Source organism: Heteronotia binoei, chromosome 10 (genome assembly GCF_032191835.1).
Source record: "Heteronotia binoei isolate CCM8104 ecotype False Entrance Well chromosome 10, APGP_CSIRO_Hbin_v1, whole genome shotgun sequence".
Taxonomy (NCBI): domain Eukaryota; kingdom Metazoa; phylum Chordata; class Lepidosauria; order Squamata; family Gekkonidae; genus Heteronotia; species Heteronotia binoei.
The window spans coordinates 97,945,423-97,973,009 of record NC_083232.1 but is presented as its reverse complement, the minus strand read 5'-3'; the positions used below and the strand labels follow the sequence as shown (position 1 = coordinate 97,973,009).

The window sequence follows — 27,587 nt, the reverse complement described above, 5'->3', positions numbered from 1 at the left end:
AGCTGGATTGAGGCGTGCCAGCACTGCTGTTGTCGCTTGACATCACAGCAGGGTTCAGCACAGTCAATTATGATCTCATGACTCACTGCCTTGCTGACGTGGGAATACGTGGGGCAGTGGCTTTCAGTGGCTTTCCTCCTTTCTCCGTGGTCACAGACAGAGGGTGGCACAAAGTGAGGATGTGTCCACTAGGCGCCCCCTATTATGTGGGATCCCTCAAGGGGCACACTTTTCCACAATGTTATTTAACATCTACATGCACCCTCTTGCCCAGCTAATAAGGAGTTCTGGGCTTGGGTGTCATCAGTATGCTAATGACACCCGGCTGTATCTGTTGTTGCATGAGCTGCTGTCCTGCAAAATCTGGCTGAGGGATTGGAGGCCATGGTGGGCTGGCTAAGAAAGAGGAGGTTGAAGCTGAATCCATCAAAGATGGAAGTTCTGTGGCGGGGGGGGGGCAGGATTGGAATCAGAGTGCAGACTACTGGCTCTTGACAGGGTGCCGTTGACATTGATGCCATGACACTTCCAGGGCTTTTTTTGTAGAAAAAAGCCAGCAGGAACTCATTTGCATATTACATCACACCCTCTGGTGGCACCATTGTTTTACACAGTGTTTTTTTGTAAGAGAAAGCCCAGAAGGAACTTATTTGCATATTAGGCCACACCCCCTGATGCCAAGACAGCCGGAACTGCATTCCTGTGCGTTCCTGCTCAAAAAAAGCCCTAAATAATTCCCTCTCAATGGAGGCCCAGGCCACGCATATTGCCAGGGTGGCGTTCTTCCACCTCCACCAAGCTCAGCAACTAGCTTCCCTCCTATTGTGTCTTGACCTAGCCATAGTAATCCATGCAACAGTCACCTCCAGACTAGACTACTGTAACTTGTTCTACGCTGGCCTACCCACAAGACTGACCCAGAAATCCCAACGAGTCCAGAATGTGGTGGCACGAGTCTTGATGGGAATGTCACAGACGGCATGTATTCAACTGGTGCTACGCCAGCTACACTGGCTCCCAGTGGAGTACCGAGTCAGATAAAAGGTTGTGAGTCTTACCTTTAAGGTCTTGAGCGGTCTGGAACCAACTTATCTGTGGGGCCATCTCCTCCAGTATGCCCCTGGAAGAGCCTTACACTCTATTGGTAGCAACACTCTGGTGATCCCCGGCACTAGGGTGGTCCGGCTGCCCTCCACTAGGGCAAGGGCCTTTTTGACCCTGGCCCTGACCTGCGGAACTCTCTGCCAGATGACATGAGACCTCATGCAATTCTGCAGGGCCTGGAAGACAGAGATGTTCTGCCAGGCTTTTGGAACGGGCAGCAACAGTTTATTCTCTGGCTGGCACCTTCCCTTTCTAGTCAACCCACTCAACAGGGTGTCCTGGGGGAGCCAACAGGACACCTTGGCAGTCCAAGATACAACAAAAACCTTCAGGGCACCACCTGAGTTTTTAAACTTTTAACTAAATTGTGTGCTGTCTTTATATATTATTTTTGTAATGGGACAATTGTCAAGCATGCCTAATTCTGATCTATAATCGATGGGTTTAGGGTCCTGTCAAAGACTGGGTCTGGAGAATGTCAGAAGAGACTCCGGCCTGAGAGTTTGTTATTCTTTTTTGTTTATTACCTTGATGTATAGCTGTTAGTTTGATGTAGTGAGAAGGGAACCAAGTAATCACTGCCTTCTCAGGGAACTTCTAAAGGGAGTACTGGCCATCTGTGCTGGGCAAGGTTGGAGCCCAGATAACGCCCTGGGAATGTGAACAGTTTTGACACTGTATGTGTGAACGCTCTCATCCTATCCCCCCTCCCTTGGAATTCCTTTGAAGTAGTCCTTAAAAGTATTGTATCTCTGTAACCAACATTCTTCTCAATAAATGGCTTCAGCTAAAGTATCGGTCTGTCAATAAACGTAGTCTTTGTTTCAAACTCGACTCATCATTGAACCCACATGCTTGACACAATATATATTGTACATCGCCCAGAGCCTGGTATGAGCCACGACAGGGCAATTATTAAATTATTTTTTAAAAAATTGGGTTGATAGTGATGATGATGATGTTGGATTTATATCTCACTTTCATTCTGAACCTCAGAGTCTCAGAGCAGCTCACAATCTCCTTTACCTTCCTCCCCCACAACAAACACTCTGTGAGGTAGGTGGGGCTGAGAGAGCTCTCCCAGAAGTTGCGCTTTCAAGAACAACCCTTGCGAGAGCTACGGCTCACCCAAGGCCATTCCAGCAGGTGCAAGTGAAGGAGTGCGGAATCAAACCCGATTCTCCCAGATAAGAGTTCGCACACTTAACTACTATACCAAACTGGCATTTGTAATACTTCAGATGCCAGGCCAAGACTCATATGACTGATACTTCTCTGTTCAGAAAGAAAAATCTCTATGCAAAAAACTCAATATTCAGGGATACACATGACAGAAAACACAATGTAGTTCTGAAAGCATTTACCTCAAAGGCAGCACATGATTTGATTGGGTAGAGATAAATGTTGGTGACAGTTACTGGCATTCTACCAATGTGTTGTACTCCTGCTGAATTCCCAGAAATTTCAATCTCGCTCCTCTCTGAATGTCCCTCAGCAAGCTGTGGACAGATTGAGGCCACCTCCAAAGGAGAACTGGTGTTAAGCTGAGAGTCTGTGATGATTCTCTTCAGAGGAAGTTTGTCAACAATGTTGTTATCGTGATTGTAGCCATTTTCTTTCGGCGACGCTGTCACTGGTGAAACAGTCTCTTCTTGAGAAGGGCAATTAAGTATGTTGCAACCACAGAGCCTGGTGGTAATAATGAACTTCAGAAAGGTTTGTGCGTCTTCAAATGTGGACATATAGCCGAACGAGATCCTCACAGACCCAGTGGGACGTCCATCGATTACATCTATGTCGTCTCCGCAGACATGGCCAGCCTAGTTAGGTTAAAATAAAAGTACTATGAACGTATTTTTTTTTAATATTACAAAAATATGAAATATTTGACCATTTTTACATGAACAAATTCTGTTCACAGAGATGGAGGGGTTGTGAGTGGCAAGGGAATCCCTCAAGATCCTGTCCGTGAGAGGGTAAAAAGGTAAAGGTGTGCAAGCCCTAGTTGTTTCTGACTCTGGGGTGATGTCACATCATGACGTTTTCACAGCAGACTTTTTATGGGGTGGTTTGCCATTGCCTTCCCCAGTCATCTACACTTTCCCCGCAGCAAGCTGGGTCCTCATTTTACCAACATCGGAAGGATGGAAGGCTGCGTTAACCTTGAGCCGGCTAGCTGAACCCAGCTTCCACCGAGATCGAACTCAGGTCATGAGCTGAGAGCTTAGACTGCAGTACTACAGCTTTACCACTCTGCGCCACAGAGCTTGAGAGTAAGTAGGACACCTTATTTTGTGTCACATCCTCCCCAGATATCCTTCCAGTTCTCAAACCCATGCTCTGAAATGCCCTCTTTAGACAAACCTATCTGGACCCATCTTTACAAAATATTCCCAAAGTGGAAAGAGCACAGAGGAGCTGGAGATTAATGCAGGAAGAGGTACTCCAGAGGTACTCCATAAGGCCCTGGGCTGAGGAAGGCTGCAGAGATTACACCCAGCACCTTATATTGAACCTCAAAGCAGGTAGGTCACCAATTCAGTTGTTCTAAGATAGGTGTCACATGTGATCACACCTGTTGTTTCTTGTCAAATGACAAGCAAGCTGTGTTCTGCACTAGCTAGTTCTCTTCAAGGGCATCAAGGGTGGGTCGTTTCTATTCCCCATGGCAACTGTGTGACATGCTGGGAAGGCAGAACCAGGTAAGGGGACTTCCCTTTCTTTGTTCATAGCACTGCATGATATTACTTAAGTAAAAAAAGGCCAAGGGAGTCCCCTGTGCAAGCACCAGTCGTTTTCGACTCTGGGGTGACGTCACTCTCACAACATTTTCACGACAGACTTTTTACAGGGTGACGACTGGAGTTCGATCCCTGGCGGAAGCTGGGTTTTCAGGTAGCCGGCTCGAGGTTGACTCAGCCTTCCATCTTTCTGACGTCGGTCAAATGAGTCCCCAGCTTGCTGGGGGGAAGCGCAGATGACTGGGGAAGGCAATGGCAAAGCACCCTGCAAAAAGTCTGCCGTGAAAACGCCGTGAAAGCAACGTCACCCCAGAGTCGGAAATGACTGGTGCTTGCACAGGGGACCTTTCCTTTCCTTGCCATTGCCTTCCCCAGCCATCTACACTTTCCCCCCAACAAGCTGGGTACTCATTTTACCAACCTCGGAAGGATGGAAGGCTGACCTGGAGCTGGCTACCTGAAACCAGCTTCCGCCGGGATTGAACTCAGGTCGTGAGCAGAGTTTAGGACTGCAGTATTGCAGCTTTACTACTCTGCGCCTTGGGGTTCTTATATTATTTAAGTAGCGAAGGGCTTATATGGGGAGAGGCAAGAGGAGAAGAGGAGGAAGATCCCATCTCTTTAGCTTCATTTGAAGACAGCTGTGGACCATGGTGCTGGGGCCTAGGAATCTAACACTCTCCCTCCACACAAACACAGATACTAGAAAAGGCGTGCTGGGCAGCTATTAGCTTTTGTACAGGGAAGAAACACATGGCCCATGTGCCTTTCCCTCCTATAGGGACTAATTTTCAAGGCAGAGGCCCCAATTTCTGGCCAAGAACTGGGATGGGGATGGGGGGGGGGAGAATTATTGCCCACCCACCCCCCCTGCCATGACCTGATCCAACCCACATCCATCCCACCAAGCCACATCTCATCAGAAATATAGACTCCTTAATATTCAGAAGTACAGTGTCAGACATTGTAACTCATACCTAGCTATGCCATGAGTAGATGTATTCCCTTGCCCTAACTAACGCCATCTTGTACGCTATTACTAACCCTGGGAATAAAGATCTGCATTTCAAACAGGAAGGGACAGTTGCTAACCGCAAGGAGAGGAATTCTTCACTTGGCGCTAACAAATGCCTTGAGCCTTTGAAGCTGGTATGCCCCAAGGTAACCAGCGGGGTTCCCTCCTTGGGAAAGAGATAAGGGAGTATGGGAACAGACAACTGTCTCTCGAGGTGTGAGAATGGTTTTATTGTTTTGCTTTCATGTACTCTACAAAATACCAGGCACAGCCTTGGAATGTATCAAACTCAATCTGCTTCTATCCCAGACCACTAGTTCTCAAATAAATGGATTAATTTTGAAACAAAATGGTCCGTTTTCATTTGAAGTTCCAAAGTCTGACATACAGTGTCCTTCCAGCAGGGTGTAGAGCCAGCTTGTGTAGGGGAAGACTTCAGGATTCTGCATCTTTTGTGATCTTTCCTCTCTCTTATCAAGTCAGGGATGTGAAATTCTGTGGGTCACATGGTGAAAGATGACGGCCTCACCAGGCAACACCACACACAGGACAGCTGCCAACTCTGGGAAGGAAAATTCCTGGAGATTTGTAATGTAGGGTCTGGGAAGGGAAGGGTTTGGGGAGAGGAGGAGGGGACATTTATTTGTTGTATTTCTATCCTGCCCTTCCCCAAATGGGCTCAAGGCAGGTAACATCAGCTAGGTATAGTACCAGGGAGTCTAACCTCCAAAGAGTTTTCTCGTTCTTAAAAGACTTGCGGAGAGCCAGTTTGGTGTAGTGGTTAAGTGTGCGGACTCTTATCTGGAAGAACCGGGTTTGATTCCCCACTCCTCCACTTGCACCTGCTGGAATGGCCTTGGGTCAGCCAGAGCTCTGGCAGAGGTTGTCCTTGAAAGGGAAGCTGCTGGGAGAGCCCTCTTAGTCCCACCCACCTCATAGGGTGTTTGTTGTGGGGGAGGAAGGTAAAGGAGATTGTGAGCCGCTCTGAGACTCTTTGGAGTGGAGGGCGGGATATAAATCCAATATCTTCATCTACCTCATAGGGTGTTTGTTGTGGGGGAGGAAGGTAAAGGAGATTGTGAGCCGCTCTGAGACTCTTCGGAGTGGAGGGCGGGATATAAATCCAATATCATCATCATCATCATCATCTTCTTCTTCTTCTTCTTCTTCTTCTTCTTCTTCTTCTTCTTCTTCTTCTTCTTCTTCTTTTCTGTTTAAAAAATCCTTACTCCATTAGGTTGCTTCTGCAGCTAGTGCAGTCTGTTGCCATAGCGATAACCAATGTTGACTCTGACCCCCAGCATTCCAAAGCTGTTGCTTAGACTGGCCCTCTAAAGCCTAGGGAAGTCCAACCCCTACCAAGGTGCCTCACAAGAAGTGGTGACGTTGAGGTAGGAAGCAGTTTTGGTCTATAATAGGAGAACAAAACAAGAGTCCAGCAACATCGATCTCTTCAGATCTGGGAAGATCTTGAATGGGAGACCACCAAGGAAGTCCAGAGTCACTATGCGGAGGCAAGTAATGGCAGACCACCTCTGAATATCTCTTGCCTTGAAACCCCATGGAGTTGCCATAAATCAGTTGTGACTAGATGGCAAATTAAAAAAATACCCTGTTCAAGACCAACCAAGTTTTCCAGGATGTAAGCTTTTGTAAGTCAATGGTCACCTCCAGACTGGACTACTGCAATCTGTTCTATGTAGGGCTACCCTTGAAAATGCACTAGAAATTGCAAGTGGTCCAGAATGCAGTTGCCTGGCTGCTGACAGGAACTTCATGGTGAGTTCATATTACTTCAGTTCTGCAGCAGCTGTACTGGCTTCCAATGAGTCTCCAAGATTCAATGCAAGTTGTTGGTGTTCACCTTTATGGCCCTTAATGGTCTCAGACTGCCTCTCCTGTTACAACCCCCCATGCTCTCTTCAGTCATCCTCTAATTTAATGTTAATATTTTATGTTTTATATTTATTTATTTTTATATTGTTTTAGCCTTACTGGTTTTAATGTTGCAAGTTGCTCCAAAACTCTTTGGGCGAGTGGCAAGCAGTGTTCCCACTAAGCTGAGTTAGGGTGAGCTAGCTCACCATTTTTTTCACCGCCAGCTCACACATTCATGTCTCCGCTCAGGAAAAATGGCCCTGGAGCAAACTAATTTATGTAGCAGCTCACAACTTTAAGGCCAGTAGCTCACAAAGTAGAATTTTTGCTCACAAGACTCCACAGCTTCAGAGGGAACATTGGTGGCAACTAAAAAATCTAACAAACTAACTGACTAAAATGCTCATCCTGAACTAGATGGCCCAGGCTTGTCAGATCTACCTTGGAAGCTAAGCAGATCTTGGAAGCTAAGCAGGGTTAGTCCTGGTTAGTACTTGAATGGAAGACCACCAAGGAAGTCCAGGGTTAAGAACATAAGAGAAGCCCTGTTGGATCAGGCCAATAGACCATCTAGTCCAACACTCTGGGCGTTTTCGCACTGACCTTACCCCGGAGCGACGTCCCTCTTCACCGCGCAGTGTCTGCACGGATTTCGCACTAATTGCTCCGCAGAACCCGGAAGAGCCGCAAAGTCCCGCGGAATTTGCGTCGCAAATGTAAACTGGTTTTTGGCGGTTTACATTTGCGACGCAAAAGCCGCGGGACTTTGCGGCTCTTCCGGGTTCTGCGGAGCAATTAGTGCGAAATCCGTGCAGACGCTGCGCGGTGAAGAGGGACGTCGCTCCGGCGTAAGGTCAGTGCGAAAACGCCCTCTGTGTCACATAAGAACATAAGAGAAGCCCTGTTGGATAAGGCCAATGGCCCAGCCAGTCCAACACTCTGTGTCACATAAGAACATAAGAGAAGCCCTGTTGGATCAGGCCAATGGCCCATCCAGTCCAACCCTCTGTGTCACATAAGAACGTAAGAGAAGCCATGTTGGATCAGGCCAATGGCCCATCCAGTCCAACACTCTGTGTCACATAAGAACATAAGAGAAGCCCTGTTGGATAAGGCCAATGGCCCAGCCAGTCCAACACTCTGTGTCACATAAGAACATAAGAGAAGCCATGTTGGATCAGGCCAATGGCCCATCCAGTCCAACCCTCTGTGTCACATAAGAACATAAGAGAAGCCCTGTTGGATCAGGCCAATGGCCCATCCAGTCCAACACTCTGTGGCCAAAAAACCAGGTGCCATCAGGAGATCCACCAGTGGGGTTAGAAGCCCTCCCACTGTGCCCCCCCGCAAGCACCAAGAATATAGAGCATCACTGCCCTAGACAGAGAGTTCCAACAATATGCTGTGGCTAATAGCCACTGATGGACCTCTGCTCCATATGTTGATCCATGTTTATATGTAGGGTTGCTAAACAGAGGCAGGCAAACTGCCTCTGGATATCTCTTGCCCTGAAAATCCTATGGCGTCGTCATAAGTCAGTTTGTGACTTGATAGTACTTTCTACCATTACCAAAAAACTTGTCTCATCTCATGAAAGCTGGTATTCTGGAAAATCTGCTAGGTCTTGAAGGTGCTGCTGGACTCGAATTTTGAAAGGAGGGGTGAGGGCTCAGAATATCTCGAAGGACCCTTCTGTAGACTTCCTAGTGGAAGTACAATTTCATGGCCATAAAACCTGATAAAAAAAGCAAATATCCGAGAGGCAGAATGCAAGAGGAGAACAGAATTAATGGACAGAGAAAAAATTAACAACTGCCCTAAAGGAAGATTTTGGAAGCTGCCAAGGCAAACCGAATATTATTTGCATAGATTATAGAATGATTACAGCCATGAAAAAGATGTAAGAAAGCATTCTTAAAGAAACTGGCCCTATAGCTCTTAGGCTTTCTGGGAAGCGTCCTGTTCTTCAGTACTTGCTCTGCATGTGTGTACTAGGTCCAGTAAGCCCTCTTATGCACAGACAGCTTACCTCAGAGAATCCCTTTAAGCTTGACTTTGGATTTGTGTGTCTGCCATACGCACTATTCTTTTTTCTCTGCAGTATTCTGCAGCTACGACCAAAACACACAATTGGGGCGGGAATGTCACTTGTGGGGTCCAAAGTTTTTAATTCTTTTTTTAAAGGTGTCATTTTAATGATAGGCTTCTGGAGACTGCCAAAATGGTTCCGCCCCCCAACATTTGTCCACTAAAGCATTTAAGGGGAAAATGTTTCCAAAGCTTTCCCACACCACTGTGTCTCTCTCCCTTACATCCCTTGTTCCAGCTAAGTGTGCTAGGGTGGGCTGGCTCACAAATGTTAACCCTTCGTGCGCTAGTTTTTGGCTCAGCACATGGAGTTCCTTGACAGGTCCACTATGGAGGCGCCAACCCGCTCCTGAGTCAGGTTGCCTTCCAGTGGCCGCTGCCTGGCTGAGCCGGCAGGTGCTGCCCTTGGGGTTGGCATGACAGGAGGAGGGAAGAGCAGAAGGAAGCTCCACTGTTGCTGGGCTGCCAGTTTGCTTGGGACTTCCTTTCCCGTGGCGCAGAGTGTTAAAGCTGCAGTACTGCAGTCCTAAGCTCTGCTCACGATCTGAGTTCGATTCTGGGGGGAGCTGGGTTCTCAGGTCGCCGGCTCGAGGTTGACTCAGCCTTCCGAGGTTGGTAAAATGAGTCCCCAGCTTGCTGGGGGGGAAAGCGTAAATGACTGGGGAAGGCAGTGGCAAACCACCCCGTAAAAAGTCTGCCGTGAAAACGTCGTGAAAGCAATGTCACCCCAGAGTCGAAAACGACTGGTGCTTGTACAGGGGACTACCTTGGCCTTTTTACCCTCATAATGATGTCATGCTGAGGCTGCCAACCTCCAGGTGGCACCTGGAGATGTCACAGAATTATAGAGTTGGAAGGGGTCATAATGGTCATTCTCAGGACAAACGCCCTTTCATTCGTCCCCTCATTCAGCAGGTCACCAGCATGATGCGCTAGTTAGGATCTATTCCATAGGCTCGTAGGAAAAAACCTTTCCAGGTGGAAAATCTGTGTATCAAGATGAGGCTTTATGCAGTAAAATTAAGACAAAGAAAAGGAGACGCAGAATACAGTTTTGGAGGCAAATGAGATGGAAGGTATGCATTTTGGTTCGATCCCAGCAGAAGCTGGGTTCAGGTAGCCGGCTCGAAGTTGACTCAGCCTTCCATCCTTCTGAGGTCGGTAAAATGGGTACCCAGCTTGCTGGGGGGAAAGTGTAGGTGACTGGGGAAGGCAATGGCAAACCACCCCGTAAAAAAGTCTGCCATGAAAACATTGTGAAAGCAACGTCACCCCAGAGTCGAAAATGACTGGTGGTTGCACAGGGAACTACCTTCACCTTTATTTTACATTTTGCTTTTAGGGAGCCCCGTGGCGCAGTGTTAAAGCTGCAGTACTGCAGTCCTAAGCTCTGCTCACGACCTGAGTTCGATCCCCAGCAGAAGCTGGGTTTCCAGGTAGCCGGCTTGAGGTTGACTCAGCCTTCCGTCCTTCCGAGGTTGGTCAAATGAGTCCCCAGCTTGCTGGGGGGAAAGTATAGGTGACTGAGGAAGGCAATGGCAAACCACCCTGTAAAAAAGTCTGCCGTGAAAACGTCGTGAAAGTAACGTCACCCCAGAGTCGAAAACGACTGGTGCTTGCATGGGGGACTACCTTTACCTTTTCCCCTTCCTTTTAACTGTTACAATGGTGCCAATTGCCCTCCCCTTCCCCCCTCTGTCTTCATCTGCTCAGTCATTTGGGCGCCTGCCTTGCCCTGCCTTCTGTCTTCCTCCCTCTCCCTCTTTCCCCCTCCAGTCCACATGGGCTCTCTTTCCCCTGGGATCAGAATGAGTGGGGTCGATAGCAATGTCACCAGGAGCTTCTATTCAGGAATCTCTAGTATTTGCGAAGGCGATACCAATAAAATAGACATTAAATATATTGTGTTTAATCTTATATTGTGACAGCCAATGGCCACATACAACAAATCTTTTCTTTCTACATTAAATATCACTACTACCCACTTATAATGGAATTCAGCATCTTAAAGTTCATTCTGTACCTTTTGCAAGAATCTTCTTAATTTGTTTAGCTTAATTTCTAGATAGTAAAAAAAATATATCAGCTGCTAACCACTGGGCTATATTCTATGCGAAGAATGAATGCAAAGAATAAATTCTAAGAGGATGGTCTGTTGGTAATATCCAGCTCACTAAGAGTTTATTCTGGAGAAAAACAGAGCCAGCGTTCCACAGATTACTTGCTGCATGGGGACAGCATGGGATCGCATGGATTGGGAATGACTGCTGCACTGTTTATAAAGTCTTATATTGCTGGCCCCTAGTCCAGGACTGCAGGCTTATTATGAAATGAATTTGAGTTGAGACCACTGCAGTCCCAATTACTCAGTGTATGTCTTATTTTTCTTTGGCAAAAAAAAGAAGCTAACTTTCTAGATGTACCTAAATCAAGTTTCTTTACAATTCAGAAACAGTGCCTTAACAAAAGGAAGAATTCACTGATATGCCCCACAGGTAGCCACCACCCTGCCCCAGCAAGGCGGTGACAGGAGGAGGGGCAGGGCCTGGAAGGAGCCCACCAAGGGCACCTGGGGCAGAGGCCCCGGAAGGCAGTGGAAGCGGCACTTCTGCTGGGCTCCTCATGGAGGAACTGGCACTCCTTGCTGTAGACGTCTGGGTAGAAGAACAGGATGGCAGCCACTGCAGCAGCAGTAACAAGAGCAGTGAGGCCACCTCATTAGAAGGCACTGCCACTGCTGACCTCAGCACCAGGGATGGAATTCTAGGAAGGGCTCCTTTACATATTAGGCCACACCCCCTGACGTAGCCAATCCTCCAAGAGCTTACAAAAAAGAGCCTTGTAAGCTCTTGAAGGATTGGCTACATCAGGGGTGTGTGGCATAATATGCAAAGGAGCTCCTGCCAGAATTCCATCCCTGCTCAGCACCCTGGGGGAGGCAAGGCGGGGAGCAGGAGCAGCCGCTGCCACCGCTGCCATCGCTTGAGGGCTGCCAACAGAGGGAAGGTGGAGGGAGGAGGAAAGAAGCGGGCAGTTCTTTTGAGGGGGGAGTGAGTGAATTTGCCAAGGAAGGCAAAGTGGGAGGTGGGAATCCTTGGCCAGGCTGCTCAATGGGAGCAGCAGAAAAAGGTTTTACTTTTTTTTTTTACATGTAGCATGAATCTATCGAAAGGAGTCTTTTGTTGGAGTCAGATCACTGGAGGGGGGAAAAGCCTCTTTGCAAGCTCTGAAGGGGGGGGGGAAGGGAAGGTAACAGGATCAGAGCCAGCAAAGAGGCGGGGGGGGGGGGAATCTGAGGGAATATGTACGCTTTTGAATTAACTTCAGTTTGGAAACTGAAGCAAGGGGGAAAAAATCAGTGCAAAAGCTCTCTTAGAAAGCCAGAGAAACAATCACCAGAAAGTGAACTGAGTGCTGAAAAGGAGGGAAATCAATGCAAAAGGGCAAAGAAAACTTGATGGACATGCACTTTGAAAGTGAAAGGAAATGCAGAACAACAAAGAAAACCTGACGGATGTACATGGTGAACGTGAGGGAAAATATTTGTGCGTAAAAGGCCAAAGATATCCGTAGAAACATGGCAGAAGTATCCCTACAATCTAGCTCAGGGGTGGCCAAACTGTGGCTTGGGAGCTGCATATGACTCTTTCACACATATTGTGTGGCTCTTGAATCCCACACTGCCTCATCAGCTGACTTGGGGAATGAATTTAAAGTTGTTTTCTTTCTACTCTCCCTCCCTCCTCCCATCTGCCTTCCTTCCTGTCTTGTGGCCTTCATACATCTGACGTTCATGTCTTGTGGCTCTCAAACATCCGGTGGTGAAATTGTAGCAGGAGCTCCTTTGCGTATTAGGCCACAAACCCCTGATGTAGCCAATCCTCCAAGAGCTTACAAGACTCTTTTTTGTAAGCTCTTGGAGGATTGGCTACATCAGGGGTGTGTGGCCTAATATGCAAAGGAGCTTCTACTAGCATTCCACCCCTGCAAACATCTGATGTTTATTCCATGTGGTTCTTACATTTAGCAAGTTTGGCCACCCCTGCTCTTCATAAGCAAACAGATGAACCATCCTTTGGACTGCAGAAAAGAGCAAGTCCAGCAGCACCTTAAAAGATTAGGAAAATCTGTAGCACGAGTCACTGTTCTCTTCTTCAGATACCTTTGGTATACTGGTACTCATCCCCTGCCCCGAATTTTGTTAGTCTTTAAGGTGCTGTTATGCTCTTGCTTCCCCTCCCCCCACCGCCCCCTACAGCTACAGACAGACTAACGGAGCCACCCATCTTGATCCATCTTTTGGACTGGGAATTGTGAATGGCTAGGCAGCATTACCAGGCATCGATGATCCAAACGCATACTGACCTGGAGGTTCTTTTTAATGTCCTCATCACTAATCCCCAAATGCTGCTGGCAAGCTCCAGTGTTGCAGAAACAGCCAGTGCGAACATGGATATTGTAGAGCCCGGCCAATCTGTCCACCTAATGGTTTCGACAGGACCACAGAAAAGAAAGATTAAATGAATCTATATAATAAAAGGTGTAAATCAAGAAAGCACTAGTACAATTGGAGAGCCAGTTTGGTGTAGTGGTTAAGTATGCGGACTCTTATCTGGGAGAACCGGATTTGATTCCCCACTCCTCCACTTGCACCTGCTAGCATGGCCTTGGGTCAGCCATAGCCCTGGCAGAGGTTGTCCTTGAAAGGGCAGCTGCTGTGAGAGCCCTCTCCAGCCCCACCCACCTCACAGGGTGTCTGTTGTGGGGGAGGAAGGTAAAGGAGATTGTGAGCCGCTCTGAGACTCTTCGGAGTGGAGGGCGGGATATAAATCCAATTGTATGATTGCTCCTTGGTTCTCTATTTTATGGCTTACTCTTTCTTTTTCTTGTTTTTTTTTAATTTGTTTATTATATCCTCACTAAGGCTGCATTATTTGAGGTGATAGATTACAGTGTTCTTTATTGTAAACTGAAAATCTGTTAATAAAAATCTGATTCATTAAAAAAAAATGCACTAGGATTTTTCTTTCAATTTAAGGCTCAGCGGTCTTGTTGCCGAATTTAAAGTTCATACTGTTCAACAGAGAAAAACGCATGGTATTTTAAATATCATTTCATGTAAGTGAAACTGCTGACAGAACGAGCATAATTAGGTAATCTAATTCTGCGACTTTATGATTTAACTCCTACTTGTAAATAAATGCGTGCAAGAAAGGGGCCCTTTAGCATTTGAAAAGCAACAAAAAACTCCCAGCAAGGCCCATTTGCCACACACAAAAATCATGCAGCAGCCCAATACAGTCACATTTTTTTTATGTGTAAACCAATTTTATTGTTTTGCAATATATTGAAAAATATTCATCAAACATATACTTAAAGATATTAACCAATACACTACAAAATTCCCTCCTCCTCCCCCCTCTTCTGTTTCATGACTTCCGCCAGTAATCAAAACAAGAAGAAATTCACAGTTATAGACTCTTCACTGAAATTTACATTTACCTTACCACAATATGAACCAAGACTATATAATAATTGCTATTATGATTAACCCTCTATTTATCTCATAGTCTAATCTTCTGCTAGATTACATATTAAAACAATATTCAATATTTGCAGCTTATCTTCTCAGTAAAACTTCAGTTAATGTTATCAAAAATCACTAAATGTCTCTTCACTTTCCATTGTTCTTCAATATATTTTTGAAATTTCTCCCAGTCCTCTTTAAATTTCCCTGAATTACAGTCTTTCAAGATCCTGCCCTGGGCTTAAGTACTAGTGGGACTATAGACATTTTTTTTCACCAAGGTGTCTTGGGGCATGTAGGCCATTCTCATTTGGGTACAGGATATGGAACAGGTATCCTGACCATCCTGCAAAGTGCTCACAGCAGATTACTTTTTTATTATTTCTTTTATTAAATTAGATTTTTAAACCGCCTTCCCCTGCAAGGCATGGCTCAGGGAGATATCCTTTATATAATAAAAGCCCCGTGGTGATGCCAAATCCAGGTCTCCCATAAGCTGTGGTGGGAACTCCATCAACCATTGGCCTGCCAACCACCACTCAAGCTCGTGTTCCACTGGCTGAGGACTGAGGCACTGCTTTGCAGAGGAAAGAGAGATTGGCTGACAGAGGGAGGAGGAGGGAAACTGCAGCAGAAAGCCCTCCCTCGATTGGCACTGCTTCGCAAAAAGGGGCCTCCCCTCGATGGGCTGAGGGAGGGAGGAGGAGGGAAAGAGCCTCAGAAAGCCTTCCCTCGATTGGCTGAGAGCTCTTCCCCCTCCTCCTCTGGGTAACCAAACAGCCAGAGACACACAGAGAACAATAATGGCATCCCTTACCAGCAGAATAATGACATTTTATTCTTGGTACAGAGAGAGAAAAGAGAAGAAGAGAATATGGAGTCCTGTGTTTGAATGGGCCACTGGGGAAGCTGCCTTCACTTTCCCCTCAGTGCCTGTTGCTAGTCAACCAAACTTGGTCCTGTCAGTAAAAGGTGGCATGGGGAGGCCCTTTCCAGGCCTATTTTGGCCTTTGAGGGAGAAAGGCTAGGATTGCCAGCTCGAGATTTTGTGGTGGAGTTTACAGAAGCCAGAGTTTGGGGAGGGGTGAGGCCCCAGCTGAATATAATGCAAAAGAATCCACCCTCCAGAGCAGTTATTTTCTCCATGGGGAGAGAGATCTGTTGTCTGGAGTTCAATTGTGATCCCAATAGATCTTCAGGCTCCACCTGGAGGTTTCCTACCCTAGGCCTGGCAGCCCTCTCTGAGTGACTTGATGCCACCTGACAAGCATGACTTAACTAGGTCTGGCTGCTTGCTCCTGTTCAGCAGCAGTCACCTATGACAGCCAGTGTGACGTGACAATCAGCACTTCAGAGCACAGTCTTCCAGACCCAGGTTCCTACTGTGGAAGCTGATTGGTTGATTTTGGACAAGCCACAGACTTTCAGTCTAACCTACCTCACCAGGTTGCTGTGCAAATCAAAAGGGGGAGAGGAGAATGATGCCTCACAGTTGTTTTGAGAGCCAATTTGGTGTAGTGGTTAAGTGCACGGACTCTTATCTGGTAGAACCGGGTTTGATTCCCCACTCCTCCACTTGCACCTGATGGAATGGCCTTGGGTCAGCCATAGCTTTTGTAGGAGTTATCCTTGAAAGGGCAGCGGCTGTAAGAGCTCTCTCAGGCCCACCTACCTCACAGGGTGTCTGTTGTGGGGGGGAGGGAAGGTAAAGGAGATTGTGACCACTCTGAGATTCAGAGTATAGTGCGGGATATAAACCCAATATCGATATCTTCTTCCTCCTCCTCCTTCTTTCTCCGGGGGCGGGGACAGAGAGTGGAGCTTGGCGGGTGGACCTCCCTGTGTCACCCATTTGAATGTGGTGTGCCACAGGGGGTGATCCTCTCATAAGAACATAAGAGAAGCCATGTTGGATCTGGCCAATGGCCCATCCAGTCCAACACTCTGTGTCACACAGTGGCCAAATATATATATACCACTAATAGCCACTGATGAACCTCTGCTCCATATTTTTATCCAATCTCCTCTTGAAGCTGGCTATGCTTGTAGCCGCCACCACCTCCTGTAGCAGTGAATTCCACATGTTAATCACCCTTTGAATTAAGTACTTCCTATTATCCGTTTTAACCTGACTGCTCAGCAATTTCATCGAATGCCCACGAGTTCTTGTATCGTGAGAAAGGGAGAAAAGTACTTCTTTCTCTACTTTCTCCATCCCATGCATTATCTTGTAAACGTCTATCATGTCACCCCACAGTCGACGTTTCTCCAAGCTAAAGAGCCCCAAGCGTTTCAACCTTTCTTCATAGGGAAAGTGCTCCAGCCCTTTAATCATTCTAGTTGCCCTTTTCTGGACTTTCTCCAACGCTATAATATCCTTTTTGAGGTGCAGCGACCAGAACTGCACACAGTACTCCAAATGAGACCGCACCATCGATTTATACAGGGGCATTATGATACTGGCTGATTTGTTTTCAATTCCTTTCCTAATGTTATTTAACCTCTATATGTGCCCCCTTGCCCAGTCAGTCCGGAGTTTGGGCCTGGGTTGTCACCCATATGCAGATGATACCCAGATCTGAGAAGCAACGCAAGAGCACAAAATTGCAAGTAGTCCTGGTCCACATATGTAAGAAGGGTTTTTTTCTTTTTAATATCAAGTCACAGCTGCCTTATGGTGAGCCCTCCCAGGGTTTTCAAAGCAAGAGACCCTCCAGAGGCAGTTGCCACGGCCTGCCTCTCTGCAGCAGCCCTGGGCTTCCTTATCGGTCTCATTCAAGCCCTAACCTGGGCTGACCCTGCGTAACCGCTGAGATCTGATGGGAGGAGGCTAGCCTGGGCGAGCAAAAAGAGCACGCATGTCCTGCAACAGACCGCCGCAGCAGGTCCGTCGAGAACCAAGAGAGATCACAGAAAGCGGAAATGACTTTAAAAAGCGGCTTTAGTATCTCAACATCTCCTCAACAACATATTACCTCCTCTGGGATTTGAACAGAAGGCGCAAGCCATGATAACAATGGCCCTGCCAGCAGCACATACCTGAGCGCCTCTCTGAGCAGGCTGTAGCAACAAGCTGCCAGCAGGCGTTTTAGAAACAGCTGGCACAATTCCAGTGCTGCGCTTTTGCAAATACAACAGAAAAGATGTCCAAATTGGCGGGGGTAAGAGTAGCTATTAAGCTTGCCTGATCTGGCCACACCCTAAAGGCTGCCCACTGACTGAACTGGGTTTGCAAGGCTGATTCATGGAAATCCATTTGCAGGCTCATCAGACAACTGCTGCACAGATTCCTTCTCACTCATGATGCAACCTTTGGCAGAAGACTCCTCCAAAAGATGCTCTCAGCGTATGCAAGTCTGCTCTAGGGATGAAACAAGAGGTGCCAGCTTCCAGTTGGGGGGGTTCCTGATGCTCTGGGGACGGAGCCTGGGGAGGATGGAAGTTTGGAGAGGGGAAGGCTTTAGCAGGGATGTGATGCCACAGAATCCACCCTCCGTGGCTGCCATTTTCTCCAGGAAAACCGATTTCTGTCTCCTGGAGATCAGTTGTAATTTCAGGAGATCTCCAGGTCCCACCTGCAGGTTGGCAGCCCTAGGTGGAACAGCTTCCCGACTTAGAGGTGCCAGCTTTGTGTTGGGAAATTCCTAGAGATTTGGAGGTGGAGTCTGGGGAGAAGAAGAAGATGGTATTGGATTCATATCCCAAACCCCTATACTCTGAATCTCAGAGCGGTCACAATCTCCTCTACCTTCCCCCACCCCACAACAGACACCCTGTGAGGTGGGTGGGGCTGAGAGGGCTCTCACAGCAGCTGCCCTTTCAAGGACAACTCCTGCAACAGCTATGGCTGACCCAAGGGTATTCCAGAAGTTGCAAGTGGAGGAGTGGGGAATCAAACCCTCTGAGGTGGGTGGAGCTGAGAGAGCTCTGACAGAAACTGCCCTTTCAAGGACAACTCCTGCGAGAGCTATGGCTGACCCAAGGCTATTCCAGCAGCTGCAAGTGGAGGAATGGGGAATTAAACCCAGTTCTCTCAGACAAGAGTCTGCACACTTAACCACTACACCAAACTGGCTCTCAGAGTGAGGTTTGGGGAAGGAAAGGACTTCAGCAGTATAACATAAAGGCTCCTCTCCAAAGTAGCCATTTCCTCCAAGATCTCCAGGTACCACCTGGCAACCCTAATTGCATGCGAAACGTAAAGCACATTCCATTCCAGAAACACCAGAGAAAACACTGCTTGCTGAACAAAACACCGTTGACCCTGACAATGCTCATGTACATCCATGGTTAACTGTGTCATTCTGATTTTAACAAGCTGAAGTGGGGAATCCAGAAGATGGATGGAGTCCGTGACCCGAAAACATCAGTGCAGAACTTCAAGCATATTCATAATAGTACAGATCCAGCCTGGCCACTGTAAATGTTTCATCTCCCAGGGAAACCTGTTTGTTTCCTCGGGTTGTTGTAGATTTCCCGGGCTGTGTGGCCGTGGTCTTAGCATTGTGAGACCTGACATTTCGCCAGCAACTGTGACTGGCATCCTCAGAGGTGTATCCCAGAAAACTGACCACACAGCCTGGAAAATCTAGAACAACCAACGGACTCCAGCCGTGAAAGCCTTCGACAACATATTGTTTCCCTTTACATCCTCAATATATCAAGATGGCAGCCCGGATCCCCACAAGCCATTAGTTAAGCACAGCCAATGTCAAAGGCTCAAAAACATGTCCTTCCACCCACCCACCCCTTTAAATTAACCCTGTCTTGGAACTAGAGACACAGTAACCTAGCACTGTTACTTTTTTAAAAAAGAAGAACCACCTCCAGTCTACGGATTATTGCAAGAGACTCTCGCAGCGTAAATGGTTGATGCACCACAGAAGTAAGTCACCAAAGAAACTCGGTCTTCTTTGAATTAACGTTGTTTTCCTTCTCCTGAATACAGATCTCAGGCTTTAAGCTAAAATTTTAAAAATTCAGCTGGGTGATAAAATACATTTTTCCGCGTTTAATAAACATCATGGCCCTCTACGCTGTGCTCTATTTTCCTTTATACCTGAGATGGGGTTCAGCCAGGTCTCAGATTCAGCAAGAGCTCACAGGAGTGCAGCTCCTGAACCTTTCTGAGGGTTCCCCCTTCTCCTCCCAACCTACCATCCTTTGAATAGTAGGTGCAGCTGCATAACAATCCCTAGATTAGGAGAGCGGGCAGCCAGTCAGACAACAGGAGCTTTCCCACACCCCCAGCAGCCCTCACTAAGCCCTGGAGAAGCCCATGCCACCGTTTCTCCATTTCTTATGTGATTTTGGGTGGCTTGCTGGCCTTTTGACTGGGGGATTGGCCCAGGAGAGCCCCAGGTGAGCAAGGCCTGCTTGGGCTGGCTGGATCTCTAGCCAGCCCAAACAGGCTTCACTTGCCTGGGGCTCTCCTTTCTTGCATCAGGTTGCTTTTGGCTTGAGGGGGCTGCATATGCTACTGAGTTATGCTAATGAGCTCTGCCACCTCTTTTTCTACAAAAACAACCCCTGGGTTCAGCTGACCCCTGCTGATTCAGTCAAGAGTCTCAGGGTTCTGCAAGGCATGCAAAGTTCCGCAAGGCATGCAAGACAGAATTGTTTCAGCAGACCTTAGGGCTAATCCTTTTCTTTTCAGTGGAACCTGCAATATGTATTCACACTGGAATATTTCTAGGAACCATGAGAAAGTCAAGGTTGTAACTGTTTTAATGTTTTAGAAGAAGACCATAGATTTGTACCCCGCCCTTCCCTCTGAATTAAAGTCTCAGAGCAGCTTACAATCTCTTTTATCTCCTTCCCCCACGACAGACACCCTGTGAGGTGGGTGAGGCTGAGAGAGCTCTCACGGAAGCTGCCCTTTCAAGGACAACTCCTACGAGAGCTATGGTTGACCCAAGGCCATTCCAGCAGCTACAAGTGGAAGTGTAGTGATGAACCTTATGGTTCAGTTGCATGTCTAATAAAATGTGAGCCACCCTGAGTCTCACACTGTGGGAGAGGCGTGGGGTAGAAATCCAATAAATAAAATAAATAAACATGAATATCTACTAGCCTGATCTTATCCGATATCAGCAGCTAAGCAGGGTCACCCCTGCCTAGTATTTGGATGGGAGACCTCCAAGGAATACCGCGGTTGAGATGCGGAGGCAGGCAATGGCAAACCACCCTTGAACATCTCTTGCCCCACCAGGGGTCGCCATAAATCAGCTGTGACTTGATGGCCCTTTCCACCACCACCCCCCTCCACCACAGCGCTGATGCGGAACAGCAACCTCTGTGGAAAATCAGAAAAAACACCTATCAAATATACAAAGAGCAATTCTACAAAAGCATGTTGCCAACATGTGTTAACAAAAACCCGTTCTAGTATCAGTTCCTTTGTAGCTGGGCAAAACAAGATCATCTAATGCTTTGGGCCGGAGGCTCTTATGCCAAGATTTCCACCACAAAACACTGAGGGATGATCCAAACCAAAGAATTACGGGCGGCTGAGCAGAAGGGCATCAGCAGCACAATCTCCATCCTCTTAATCCAGTTTGTATTCTGTGCTTCTAGTCCATCAGCGTCTCCTGTTTGCCTGAAATCTTAACTGCTAAATCGATACCAAAAAAAAAAAAATCAATTGCGAACAATCACCCCAGTAGTTCTTAAGACAGCTCTTTGGAACCCAGCCAAAAAAGCCATTAGGCCAGCTATGAATATTTGTCTTTGCTGGAGTCATCACATTTAATTTAATAAGTGGATATGCTCTTAAAGGAATTAGAATAGTTAATTCATATTCTTTGACCGTCGCTGCACGCTATATACTTCAGCAGAACGGAGAACACAGGGTTTTGTTGTTGTTTCCCCTGTGGGGGCGTGTTGGCCTTTCTTTCTTCTGATATCATTCACTAGACTTTTACAACGTACTGTACCAAAGAACAAAAGAATAATTTTTCATCATACTTTTGGGAAAAAAATCAGCTTTATCAATTAATCTGCCCAAGACTATCAGACAGACTTTCTAAAGGATTGGCCATGTTCTAATTTTTTTGAATAAGTGATTTCTGGGAACACAACTGTCCTTGACCAAGGACTTTAAATTATTATTTAAAAAATATATGAATTATTTTTAAAAAAAATTATTGTCGTCTTCTATCAGAGCTAATGATTTTTTGTTTTATTTAGCATAATCTGATATTTCCACCAGGGATAGGGCTTTCTCTGTTATGGCCCCTACATGGTGGAATCAGCTGCCGGAGGAGGTGAGGGCCCTGCGGGACCTTGTTCAATTCCGCAGGGCCTGCAAGACAACCCTCTTCTGGCTAGCTTACACCTGACTGACGAGAAACTTAACGTAGCTTTCCAGCCTTCTGTTATATATTCTGTTATGATGCTTAATGTTTTAAGGTTTTAAATGTTTTAAATATTTATACATCTAAATGTTATTCATTTTATGTTTGACTCCCTGTTGTAAGCCGCCCTGAGCCACCTCGTGGGAAGGGCGGGATATAAATCCTAAATAAATAAATAAATAAATATTTCTTATTGGCCTTCCTTCCTGGATTTGATATTATATGTCTATATGTTTTTATTGAATTGTTTTATATGTACATTGTTTTAAACATTGTTTTAATGTTGGAACATTCTAATGTTTTGATGTCTGGCACCCTGGGGACCTTTCGGGGGGGGGGTAACAGTGAGAGGGCTTTAGGAAGTCAGGTCCCACTGGTGGGCCGCTTGATGGCACCTGTGTTTTGGCCACTGTGTGACACAGAGTGTTGGACTGGATGGGCCACTGGCCTGGTCCAACATGACTTCTTTTGTGTTCCTATGTCTGGGACAGTGATGCTCTGTCTTCATGGTGCTTGGGGGAGGCAAAGTGGGAGGGCTCCTGGAGTTCTGGCCCTGCTGCTGGACTTCCTGATGGCCATTGGTTTTGGCCATTGTGTGACACAGAGTGTTGGACTGGATGGGCCACTGGCCTGATCCAACAGGGCTTCTCTTATGTTCTTATGTGACACAGAGTGTTGGACTGGATGGGCTACTGGCCTGATCCAACATGGCTTCTTTTGTATTCTTATGTCTGGTGCAGTGATGCTCTCATTCTTGGTGCTGGTGGGGCAACAGTGGGGGGGGCAAAGTGGGAGGGTTTTGGCCATTGTGTGACACAGGGTGTTGGGCTGGATGGGCCACTGGCCTGATCCAACATAGCTACTTTTGTGTTCTTATGTCCGGGGCAGTGATGCTCTCATTCTTGGTGCTGGGGGGGGGGGGCAACAGTGGGAGGGCTTCTGAAGTTCTAGCCTTGCTGGTGGACCTCCTAATGGCACCTGTGCGTTGGCCACTGTGTGACACACACAGTATTGGACTGGATGGGCCATTGGCCTGATCCAACATGGCTTCTTTTGTGTTCTTATGTCTGGGGCAGTGATGCTCTCATTCTTGGTACTGGGGGGAGGCAAAGTGGGAGGTCTCCTGGAGTTCTGGACCTGCTGGTGTGTCATGGGTGCTGGGGACCCTTCAGAGGAAGTTGAGTCTGATGAGGAAACTGTGCCCCTGCCACCTGCACCAGTGCCCCTGCCTCCTGCTGGAGAAGATCCCAGCCCCCCTGCCTCGCCCTCTCGGGTGGCTCGTGTGCGTGACCGCCTCCGGCAGGACCTCAGGGATCGGAGGAGGGCGGCACGCTCACAAGCAAGACGCTCCCTGAGCCCTGAGTTCTGAGAGGATTCTGGCCCTTCTAAGAGCAAGGATGCTTGAGTGGTAACAGGATCCTGGCTGCCTCCCTGAGCCAGCAATTAGCCCAAACGGGCAACAGCCAGCAGAGGGCTATATAGCTGTGGGCTTTGGGAGGAAGCTTTGTGGAAGCAACTAGTCATCTCCCTGACATTCTAGCATCCACTCCGGCTTGACTTTGGTTCCTGACTCCCTGACTTTGGCTTTGGACTTCTGGACTCCCTGACCTCGGCTTCTGGACCTCAGACCTGCGATACTTCTACAGTGATTCGGATTTGGCGCCTCGGACCCTCCTGCTTACTGGCTACAGACCTCGGACTGCCTCTGGACTTTGCCTGACCCGGCCCCAGCCGTGACAGATTGCTTCCACCGACAAACACCCACTCCACAGGATGGATGCTGAAGCAAGTGAAACCACAGAACTACTGGCTGCGCTCCAAGCCCAGGTACAGCAGCTAACACAGGCAGTAGTGCACTTGCAGCAACAACCTGCGGCCAGTGCTCCAGCCAAGTGCCCAGTTCCCCCACCTGACAGATTTGGGGGTGCCGTGGAAGAATTTCCTGCCTTCCTAGCACAGTGTCGGCTGTACTTTGAACTGAGAGCACGGGACTTCCTCAATGACAAAACCAAGGTGTGTTTCGTCATCAGTCTGTTAAAGGGGCAGGCGGCCAAATGGGCCACACCCTTACTGGTCGCGCCCTCTCCCCTACTGACTGATTACCAGGGGTTTGAGGCCCACCTGTCTGCTGCTTTCTCAAACCCAGTCCAAGCAGCCACAGCTAACCGGAAGATCAGGGCACTGAAACAAGGCAACTCCTCGGTGGCTCAATATGCCACTGAATTCAAGCTCCTGACCCAGGACTTGGCGTGGAATGAGGCTGCCCAGATGGACCAGTTTACTGAGGGGTTGGCAGAGGAGGTCCTGGATGAACTGGCCAGGGTGGAGCAGCCACCCACGCTCCAAGAACTTATCACCCTCTGCCTCCGCATCGATGGCCGCCTGGAAAGTCGCCGCCAAGCCAAGACCAGAGGGCGCCAGCTCCCTGCGCCGTGCTACCTGGCTCCTCGCCCGTCCCCAGCTAGTACCAGCACCAAGGACGAGCCTATGCAGCTTGGAGCTGCTCGACCCCGCCTGACCCCAGAGGAAAAGACCAGACGCCGCACGCAGAATCTGTGCCTCTACTGCGGCACGGCAGGCCACTATGCCTCTGGCTGCCCTGCTAAGCATCGGATACCTGGACCTTCGCTGCCACCGCCGCCAAAAGGGCAGCCCCAGGCGTAAGTGGACCCCCCAGCCTGGGGCGACTAGCTGGGTCCTCCGAACAGCGGGCTGATACCCCAGGGCCATTCCTGCTACCAGTCAAACTCCGTCTGCCTGACGAACGCTGGCTGTTCGTGTATGCCATGCTGGACTCGGGAGCGGCCCACTGTTTTATAGATGCCGCCTTTGTGAAGCAGCACCAGATCCCTGTGCAGACAAAAGGGATTCCGTCGCTGGTGGAGGCTATTGACGGGCGCCTCCTCCGTTCTGGCCCCGTCACCCAGGAGACCTGTCCCATCACCTTCCACGTCCAGCAGCACCAAGAACAGCTGCGGTTTGATGTCGCCCGCATGCCTCGCTTCCCGCTGATTCTAGGCCTTTCCTGGCTGAAGCTGCACAACCCCATCGTGGACTGGGCCCAGCAGGAACTACGCTTCCGAGACCCATGCCCCCATCTGACTCCTCCCACCACTCTAGCAGCTGGCATCCCGAGTGGTGGTCCTCAGCTCCCTCAGAAGTATGTGGACTTTGCTGATGTCTTTGAAGAGACAGGAGCTGATCAGCTTCCCCCTCACCGGCCCTACGACTGTGCCATTGATTTGGTACCTGGGGCACCACTCCCGGTGGGGCGTCTGTACCCAATGTCGGAGCCGGAGTTGGCAGCTCTGCGAGACTTCCTGGACAAGAACCTGAAACGCGGATTCATCCGACCCTCAACCTCTCCCCTATCTGCTCCAGTGCTCTTCGTGAAGAAGAAAAGTGGGGAGCTCCGGCTGTGCAATGACTACCGGGCCCTGAACAAGATCACCATCCGCGACCGGTACCCTCTACCACTGATCCCTGAACTCTTGGATCGCCTAAAGGGGGCCCAAATCTACACCAAGCTGGACCTCCGTGGAGCGTACAATTTGGTGCGCATACGGCCCGGAGACGAATGGAAGACCGCGTTTGGGACCCGATACGGGCAGTACGAGCACCTGGTAATGCCCTTCGGACTGACCAATGCCCCCGCTGTCTTCCAGAGGTTCATGAATGACATATTCCGGGACCTGCTTGACCGCTTCGCGATCATATACCTGGATGACATCCTAATTTACTCCCGCAATCCTGCCCAGCACGCCGAGCACGTCCGCCAGGTCCTGCAGCGCCTACGAGCCCATGGTCTCTACGCCAAGCTGGAGAAGTGCGACTTCGACCTGCGCTCTGTCGAGTTCCTTGGGCACATCGTGTCACCGCAGGGGATCCTCATGGACCCGAAAAAAGTAGAAGCGGTCCTGACCTGGCAGGCTCCTCAGAATCGCAAAGACCTGCAGCGGTTCCTCGGTTTTGCCAACTACTATCGGCAATTCATCCCGGCCTACGCATCCCTGACCACACCCCTGACTCAACTACTCCGCCCCAAAGAACCCTTCCACTGGTCCCCAGAGGCCGATAACGCCTTCTCCACCCTGAAGACTCGCTTTGCCACCGGGCCACTCCTGAGATACCCCGACCCCCAGCTTCCCTTTACGGTGGAAGCTGATGCCTCCAACGTGGCCCTGGGAGCAGTGCTGTCCCAGCGCGAGGAGCCGTCCCAGCCACTACAGCCCTGCGCCTATTACTCGCGGCAGCTCACTGCTGCAGAGAGGAACTATACCATCTGGGAGAGGGAGTTGCTCGCGATCAAGGCGGCGTTTGAGGTTTGGCGGCATTACCTCGAAGGGGCTCGCCACCCTGTTCAAGTGCTCACCGATCACCGGAACTTGGAACACCTCCAGACCACCCGCCGTCTCAACCAGCGCCAGATCCGGTGGTCCCTATTCTTCTCTCGCTTTGACTTCCGGATCTCCTACATCCCCCATACCCAGAACCGGAAAGCAGACGCGCTCTCCCGGAAACCGGAATACGCCCCTGCCTCAACTGAGACCGCGCCCGCTGCTCCAATCCTGCCGCCCTCAGTATTTGCAGCCACCTCCACTTCACCAGCACTCGTGGAGGACATTCGGGCTAGCCAGGCCAATGATCCCTGGGTCCAGCAACACCTCCAGGCTCTCCAAGATGACCCAACAGGGGAGTTCACGACTCGAGGCGGCCTCTTGCTACACCGCGAACGCCTCTATGTGCCGCCCGGGCCCTTGCGGGCAGAAGTGCTACGCCTGACCCACGACTCGTTACCCGCCGGGCACTTTGGACAGCATAAGACCACCCACTTGCTGACAAGGGAATTCTGGTGGCCACGAGTTCGCGCTGATGTTGCCCGCTATGTCAGCTCCTGTGACGTCTGCCGACGGGCCAAAGACATCCCAGCCAAACCCTCAGGGTTGCTGCAGCCCTTGCCCACATCTTCAGGACCCTGGGATACCATCTCGATGGACTTCATCACGGAACTTCCACGCTCCAAGGGTCAGACTTGTATCTGGGTGGTCGTCGACCTATTTACCAAGATGGCCCACTTTGTTCCGTGCCCGAAACTCCCCACAGCTCAGGAGACGGCCCAGCTTTACCTGCAACACATCTTTCGTCTGCATGGACTCCCAGCCCATCTGATCTCCGATCGGGGCCCTCAGTTCTCCTCTCGGTTCTGGCAAGCCCTCCATTCCAGCCTGGGTACTCGAGTGCACCTGTCCTCGGCCTACCACCCACAGACAGATGGCCAGACAGAGCGCACCAATGCCACGCTAGAGCAATATCTCCGCTGTTACACCTGTTACCAGCAGGATGACTGGACCACTCTATTGCCCCTAGCGGAGTTTGCATACAACAACGCGGTCCATTCATCCACCCAAATGACCCCGTTTGCTGCAACCTACGGGTACCACCCTCGGTTCTTCCCAGCGATCCTACCACCCACGAATGTCCCCGCTGTCGATGCCTACCTGCAAGAACTCCGTGCCAGCCAAGACTTGCTCCGAGAGCAGCTACAGCAAGCCAAGGAGGCATATAAACGGGCTGCGGACCGAAAGAGGCAAGAAGGCCCTCCAGTGCAGCCGGGGGATCAGGTGTGGCTCTCAACTCGCTACCTGCGCCGGCCTGGTCGGTCTCACAAGCTGGATGCACGGTTCATTGGACCCTACCCCGTCGTTGAACAAATAAACCCCGTCGCCTTCAGGCTCCAGTTGCCACCCCACCTCCGCATTCACCCCGTGTTTCATCGCTCCCTCCTTGTTCCGGCTGCACCCCCTGACCCAGCTCGGACTCCTTCCCCACCGCCGCCACCACCAGTGTTGGTGGATGACGAGGAAGAATATGAGGTGCGC

At 49.2% G+C, this 27,587-nt stretch overlaps 1 protein-coding gene across 3 annotated transcripts in view; it reads right to left on the bottom strand.

The window, feature by feature from the left end:
• MOCOS (molybdenum cofactor sulfurase) overlaps positions 1-27,587 on the bottom strand; it is a 194,374-nt gene that overhangs the window by 53,137 nt on the left and 113,650 nt on the right. For 2 of the 3 annotated variants that reach the window (XM_060247821.1, XM_060247822.1), the window contains exons 7-8: positions 13,192-13,308; positions 2,469-2,924 (exon numbers count right to left, since the gene is read on the bottom strand). In XM_060247821.1, coding sequence (XP_060103804.1) covers positions 2,469-2,924; positions 13,192-13,308 — 573 coding nt within the window. The remainder of the gene's footprint in view (positions 1-2,468; positions 2,925-13,191; positions 13,309-27,587) is intronic. The other variant, XM_060247823.1, reaches the window with a different exon arrangement.